The sequence below is a fragment of the Clupea harengus genome, chromosome 23 (genome assembly GCF_900700415.2).
Source record: "Clupea harengus chromosome 23, Ch_v2.0.2, whole genome shotgun sequence".
NCBI classification, from domain to species: Eukaryota; Metazoa; Chordata; class Actinopteri; order Clupeiformes; family Clupeidae; genus Clupea; species Clupea harengus.
The window spans coordinates 6,112,495-6,120,398 of record NC_045174.1 but is presented as its reverse complement, the minus strand read 5'-3'; the positions used below and the strand labels follow the sequence as shown (position 1 = coordinate 6,120,398).

General features: G+C 47.3%; 1 protein-coding gene across 1 annotated transcript in view; it reads right to left on the bottom strand.

The window, feature by feature from the left end:
* Positions 1–804, bottom strand: part of LOC105903330 (spermatogenesis-associated protein 20) — a 29,982-nt gene extending 29,178 nt beyond the window's left edge. The window contains exon 1 of the mRNA XM_031561528.1: positions 782–804. Coding sequence (XP_031417388.1) covers positions 782–804 — 23 coding nt within the window. The remainder of the gene's footprint in view (positions 1–781) is intronic.
* Positions 805–7,904: the final 7,100 nt, after the last annotated feature.

Here is a 7,904-nt window from a genome sequence, read left to right as displayed (position 1 = left end):
TCTTTGGAAAGGTCCCCTGAATCCTGTTTGTGCTGCCACAGGACGGGTTGCCAACCTGTGATTAGAACTCCTGCACATTAACCTGGAGGGCCTGGCAGAGAGGGAGGTATAAATCTAGCAACTGGGTCAGGTCAATAATTATTGTGGCCTTGATTATGCCAGTGTGTGCTCTTTTAGTACAGAGAGAGAGAACGCTGTGATCGCCACCCGTTGTGTTGGTCATTGTTGACTTAGACAGGCCTAGCTGAGGAAGGAGCTGAAGCCCCCCTTTGAAGAACCATCTTACTGTGCTGAACCCACTTTGAAAACTATTATCATTATCAGGCCTATTATTATTATCATTATTGTTGCTATATCCATCACTCCTTTGTTGTTTTTAAGATTGTAATATAGTAAGTTGCTTTGGATGAGATGGCTTCATGTCCAGGAGTAAACAAACACTCCAGAGTATGCCATGCATGTCACATTGGCAAACAAACACACACCCCTTACCGGCACCCATGCTGTCACGCAATCCAGTCATTTTGTGCTCCCAGCAATGAGAACCAGAAACAGAGTTGGCCGTGGCCCACGCCAGGAAGTCACCCAGAGTTCAGTGGTGTCTTAACAAACAGTCTGCTGCGACCCCCAACACCTACACTGTTAAACAGACCAGAGACGGCCGCTGCCAAGCTCTCGCGCACACAAAGGCATTCCAGTGGCACGGCAACAATGCGTTGTAGCTGCAGGACGAGAGGTCTCTCTTCCTGGGTGTCTGTCTTCCTGCTGATTGTTGGGCTACCTGTGCATCTGTTCTCTTCTCATGGCGCTCATGACCTGTGCTTTGGGCCAGAGCCCTGGCTGGAATGTGGTCCTGCTTGGAAGCCAAAGTAATTACTTGACAGATAAAAGTCGTAATATAATTAGACAAGTCCCTTAGACCGTGTTTCATGGCGTAGTGTGGCACTCCTATCAGATGATCAGATACTGGAGGCCACTGGAAGAAAGTGGGTGCTTGTGCCTGCCAGCTTTCCCAAATAAATCTAAACTTCATGTGGTATGTTCTTGACTGATCTTTTCCACTTGACCAAGATGGAGCTCAGCACCCTCATAATGAATGTTGAGAGGCACGGTGCTGGAGTGGATGGTGAATGCCAATGCAGTTAGTGGCGCCTCCTGTAGGGTGGGCAGAAAAAAGATTCACTAGTCACGATTGCAGTTGTGTTGAATTGTAATGGAATCCCATTGACAACACAGAGTGAGGAGAGTCAAGGAAGCAATGCAAAAGCCCCCTAATGTTCAGATGCCACCCGTGCTTTTCTTTAGATGGTGCCAAGCTACTAAGTTATCAAAATTGCAGTACATATTGAGTTGGCACCCAAATATGGCATCAATACCAGATGGGAGGGTCTCTGTGGATTCCCACACCTAATGGGCCTGCAGGGCACGGCGAGTAGTGAGGGAACGCTCTGGTACTGCCAAACCATACAGTGGGACCCCTTTGATGTGGGGCTGCACCACCCGAGGGAAAGAGGCCTAATACAGATCACCAGTTTGCAGTTCTCTCGCTTTTCCTTCTTTTTTTTTCTTCTTCTGCTCATTCCGTCTGTCAGCCTGCTGTGTGTGTGCGTGCGTGTGTGTGTCAGCGTGTCTGAGGAGGGCTTAGAGTGCCTGGCTGTGTGTGAGACCCTCTTTGCATTATTACATAACAGGCTCACAAAGTGTGTGTTTTTTGTCTGTGGGGGCAGGCTTCCCCCCCACTCTTTCCTCTATAGAGCTTCGAGTGGCAGTTGTTCTGTCCATGCTGTCTGGGCTAATCTGCAGGGGCCTCTCCATTCTCTGTGGCCACGGCAGCTGCTGAGTGCAGGGGCCCCGAGCAGGCAGGCAGGCAGGCAGGCAGGCACGCTGCAGTGCGCTCTGGGTATGGGGCTGTGCATTTCACACAGCAGCCCAGATGTATGTGCTCATTGTTCTGCACTAGGCGAGTACAGGGCTGGCTGATGTCAGTTATCTGAGAGAGAGAGTGTGGTGTGTGTGCGTGTGTGTGCGTGCGCGTGCATGAGAGTGGGTGGGAGAGTATGTGAACTTGGACTCACAGTCCCCTAGCAGTTGTTTCAACCAACTGTAGATATCTGAAGCTCATATCGTCCTCCCTTTGTCCTGCCAGTGTACCCCCAGGGTTCTGGTTAAGCCGTGGAGGGGCAGGGGCAGGGGCAGGGGCACGATCAGGGTGGCTGCATGTTAATGAGTGATTAATGAGATGCTCCCAGGCTCCGCTGCGCTGCATCATGCCCTCTCCTCGCCCCCCTGGCAGGACGGTCCCTCCCGCTGGGGTGGCGCAGCGCGGCCTGCATTGTGCTTTCACACGGAGCACAGGGCACATTGTTCACCACAACTTCTCCACAAAAAGAGAGACGGAAGAAAACCCTGCAAAGCAGATATTCTGTTCCCATGGCAACCAGGCCTTGGCTTTAACATTAAAGGAAAGCCATACCCTAAAGGAAACTGAAGCTTAAACACTTTTAGAAAAGTATTTATTATGGTCATTTTTTGGGGGGGGGGGGGGGGGTTATTGTAAGTGTAAGTGTTACTGTTAACATGTCAGTCTACTTCTACTTCTCATCATTACATTGTGTGTGTCTGTCTGTCTGTCTGTCTGTCTGTCTGTCTAACATGTCAGTCTATTTGTACTACTCATCATTAAATTGCTCCTTGTGTGATTGTTTTGAATTGGGAGTTTAGAGAGACTCCGAGTCCTCAAATTGGTTTTGGATTTGGTTTGTTTTGGACATTGTAATTCCCATATATATTCTATGGGAACATCACTATGACTAGAAATGCTAGAAAAGTTTCTCACAGAATAACATATTCCTCATCAAACAAAATGACAGTGCATCACAGTGATTAGCATTTGAACAGTCTAACATTGGTTTGGGGTGTGGCTGTGTTTTCTGCTGTGCTTGAGGTTAGTCCTCATAGTAAAGGTTGGGACAAGAAACCACCCTCCCAGCTGTTCCTCATACAGGCTGTGGGTTCTGTCAAGGGAGGAAGGCGCCTCACCACTTAAACAGAATGTAGCTCCATGTTCTCTCCAGAGGATTTGGCACTTCACTTTAACCGTATGCATGGAAACTTTCAGTCTTAAGAGAAGTTGGAGTCAGTCCTTCAGTGTTTTGTTTTTCTCAAGATTTGTTTATGAATTTGGCTCTGCATTATACCCCAAGCTCTTGCTAGTTAATATGTAACATTCTTAGAAATGCACTTCAATACGTATTTATTGATCTGTGTCGTCTCTTTTTCTTTCCCTCACTCACAGAAACTTCAGAACTTCCACAGCCTGAGCTGCCCTGGGATCAGTGGGGATGATTTGACCCCTGTGACCCCTCTGCCACCCTCTCTCAGCAGTATCCTCCAGTACCAGACTGCCTTGGCCTCTGTGTGCCATGAGAGCGGGGAGCCTCTTCGCAGCTCACAGGGGGAGTGCCATGTGGAGGACGACTCCTCTGCAGATGAGCAGGACGCAGATCCACCTGGCTGTGGGGACCTGAACTCAGGGACAACCAATGGGAAGGAGTGTGAGCCCTTGTGGGTGGGCTTGTGTAAAAGTAGGCGTGATATATTTCAGCTGGGTGGAGAACTGGACATTGAGCAAATTGAGAGGAACTGACGAGAAGAAACTGAGGTTTTCCTTTGACCAAGAGGGCCCTTGGACAGTCAAAGACTCATTGGCAATGAGTAAATGGGCCCGTGGGGACTTTAACACTTGAATGTGCAGGACTTGACTCTTGAGGTTGGGGTAGTAAAATGCATTAGCCAGGAGTTTAGCTGTGTTCCTGCCTTGGCTGTGTGTTGTGACTTTTAGGGACCAGGGGCTTGTTTTACTCTTCTCTTCTGGGGGCAGGTGAAGGGAGCTGATTAAGTGTGGGATATGCAGGCCCATCTATGTAAAGGCTGGTCGTGTGTGTGTGTGTGTGTGTGAGAGAAAGAGCATGTGTGTGTGTCTTTGGAGACCCCTCTAGCTTCCAGCAGTCATGGCCAGAAGCTTTCCAGGAGTTCTTCTAAAATGTGTCTGGTTTGAAAGGGGATGTGTACATTTGATCTGATGTTCCTGATGTGTCTGGTTTGAAAGGGGATGTGTACATCTGATCTGATGTTCCTGATGTGTCTGGTTTGAAAGGGGATGTGTACATTTGATCTGATGTTCCTGATGTGTCTGGTTTGAAAGGGGATGTGTACATTTGATCTGATGTTCCTGATGTGTCTGGTTTGAAAGGGGATGTGTACATTTGATCTGATGTTCCTGATGTGTCTGGTTTGAAAGGGGATGTGTACATTTGATCTGATGTTCCTGATGTGTCTGGTTTGAAAGGGGATGTGTACATTTGATCTGATGTTCCTAATGTTTCCCGCAGTGAGGGAGTCCAGGTAAGAGCACAGGAATTTTCCTTAAATCAGAAAGTTAGGCCTAAGTGAAAACCAGCACATCTACTGACCCATCAGTGTGAAGTGGTTCCTTCCTTTATGGTGTGTTTGTGTGTGTGTGTGTGCCCACGTGCCCACTCTGACGGCCTCCTTTAGCCTGAACAGCTTGCATACTGGGTGTGGAGAGAATGAGAGAAATGACGAGAGAGTTAGATGATGAGCTTTCTGGAGAAATCTGTTGACCTAGCACTGAGATTATTTGATGTGATTGTCAGAAAATAAGATTCATGTAGGCATCTAAGCATACACACAGGCATACAAACACATTTGTGTGCAAAATAAATGGTCTTCACATTTCACCCATAATATCAGGCTGTCTTATCATTCACCTCCACTGTTGGAACAAGCTAATAGAGTTTATTTTCTTTTCTAAATACAGTTTATAACATCAAAGTAAAGTGTACATGTATATTGTTACATAATAAACACGATTTTAAATGTGTTTGTAAAACGGCCTGTTTTGTATGTTGACTTTGATGGGAAAGTATTCATTTGGTTTCCTTCTAGGAGCTGTTTGGCATTCTGAGTCCATCATTTGGGTTTGGTTATAATCTAAGGCCTGTTTTAGTCTTGTTCACATGCCCAAATGCTTAAACTATGTTGAAAATGTAAGACATGACCCAATTAAGAGATTTATATTTGTCTATGGCCATCTGGTCATCATGGACCGCATGGCATCATGCTTGCACATTCTGAATCCATATAGCCTTGACCACTTTGTATGCAGACCACAGGCCTTGAAATGAGCTCTTTACCAACGGAAGACGACATGATCATTTGACAGATCTTTTTAAGGTGCAGTTGCAGGCCTAGAAGCAAATGCCAAAAACTGCTAACTGCACCCTTCAAACCAGTCATGACCCTTTTGCCATCGGCTCAAGTGGAGAATTGGGGGAAAATGGCTGCCCAGTTATCCCTGAGGGTAGGTTGTCTACGATCATTGTTAGTATCATGGCTTAAAGGGCAAAATTGTTGCAATCACCTGTTCCATTCCCAAAGTTAATGTGTTTGGTTTTCAGACCTTTGGGGTATTCTGAACTGTGGACGGTTGGTAATTATCCAATTCTTTTGGTCCTGTGAAATTCTTTTAGTCCAGTTTTAAGATGATTTGCATGGACTTGGGACCAAGCTCGATGTTCTTAATGAGTTCATTCATTTTCAGTGTCAGTCTCAATAGGAATTGCAGGTAAGCCCTTACCACAGCAATTATGAATCCTTTGAGTTTTTTTTTTTTTTCCTCAATAAAGTTTCAAATTTGTCTCTACTTCTCGAACTTAGATGGTCTATTGTTCACGATAGAGAGACATTTGATTGTTCAGTTGACTTTAAATAATGCAAGATTTCCCTGCTCACATCTCTCTCTGTTCACTAGTGAACAAAGGGGCTTTCTCTCATTAGCAGCACCCGAGCGGGAGCTAGCCTGAATATGGGCCATGTGTCAGGGCCCCCCCCCCCCCTCCGTCTGTCTCCTCCTCTGTCTGTCCCTCTCCTTTGCTTATATTCCTCTGTGTTCACTTCTCCTTGCTCCTCTCAGTCTCTCCCTCAGCTCCTCTCTTCCCCCTTCACGTTTGCCCTGTGTAGCCATCTGAACGTTTATCGGCGTGACTCAAGGCTGTTGCATATCGTGGTCCTGACTTGCCAGCCTGTCAGTCATGAGTCCTTTGTGCGTGAGTGTCTCCAGGGCGTGTGGGGGCCTGATGAGTGAGGAACAGCAGGCACGTGGAATGAGCACAGGAGGACATGTGCAGCCAAATGGCCGAGGCGTTGAGCTGAGTCTCTGGTGGCGTAGAGTGCCAGGAAGGTCTGTCTTGGGAGTGAGGACAGGATGTTTCATGTAATGGGTATGCTTCATTGACACACTTTCTTCCAGTCATTTTACAGGGACAGTCATACTGGGCCAACAGTTTAAGATTTAAAAGTGTGTTTTTCTACGTTCAATCATTAGACCGAATTAGGAGGTCCCATTGAGGAAGTTAGTGTACCAACATTAACTTAACGCTGCTGCTGCTGCTGCTGCTGCTGCTGCTGAGCACACGCAACTCTCTCAACACTTAGAGCTGAACACAAGACCCTGACTCCTCCATCATGTGCTGTGGTGGGGTGGGGTAGGGTGGGGTGGGGTGGTGCAGTGCTGTGGATTTGGGAGTCTGCCTCTCATCTCTGTGGTGAACACATGCAGTCTCAGGCTTTTCACTGAAATCCAACTCCCAAGGTCTTTCTTGTGAGCCGCTCGTTCCCTGGGCGACCAGACTCGCAGGGCACACACACACACACACACACACGGAGGTCTGGCTCAAGAGGAGATGGGAGTCTTTTGTAGATGAAAGAGAGTGCCATATGGTCAGTGCCATGCCAAGGTCAGTGGGAAGACGTGCTGGAGTTGGAGGAGTCAGTCTATCATTAAACATTTATGATGAATAAGAGGCTATAATGCTTGGTCATCGGGGCATGGCATGACGCTTATTAGCTGAAGAATGGTTTGGTTGTGTGTGTTTGTTCTCAGTTAAATAGTTTTCAGTCCTGCCTTAATTTTGCTCTAGTGAGAGAATGATCAGTCTGAAAATCTTGATGTTCCATTGTCTGAACTGAAGCCAATTAGATAATAAATGTAAGAAAATATGCCACGTGAAAAGTGAGTCCAGACATCTGACTGCAGCTCATTCTTTGTAGCTACGCTATGGGAACACATCTTTGGCCTGGAGCTACAGCCATTTAGGGCTGAGGCAGGCTTGGAGTTAGTGGAGAGCTGAATGGGTCTGCATGTATTCAGGCGTGCTCTGCTCTGTGCAGCAGGCTCTGCTCTGCTCTGCACTGAGGGGATTTGCAGGACTGCTGGCTGTGAGCGTTCAGGCAAAGCGGTGTTGCTTTACAACAAGGAACCTGACACCACTGTGGGAACTGCACTCTGCTGAGCAAGAGGGAGGCAATCTCAGGCCTGCTCTCGGTCCTCCTGCAGTGTCTGGGGTTACACACTCTCTGCAGTGAGATTAGCTTCTCTCTGCACTGCTTTGCCAGGGGTCGGGACTCTCCTTCAGTTGGGGAGAAGGGTCAGCACTGGATTGGCTGGGTTGCGATTGCTGTGGGTGTTGATTCTGTGTTTATAGTTCTGGCTTTCATCAGACTCTCTGTGGACATATGTGCCTGACACAGTCTTGCTAAACCAATGGCTCATAAAGTGCCTGATAATCAAGCTTTGGATAAGAAGCAAGGACAATGAATGTCATTCCAGACATGGCGCTCCCAAAAAAAAAGGGGTTGAAAAGCCTTCTCCCCATTGCCTAGGAGAATAGGAGATCTGTGCTCTTTGTGTGGATGTGCTAAGCACCATTTGCAATGTTCTGACTACTCCCACTGGGGTAAATCACTCTGCACTGGAAAATGATGCACAACTTTATGCACAGCTGTGTGGGTGTGGGATGTTTGGATATTGTGCTGCAGAACCA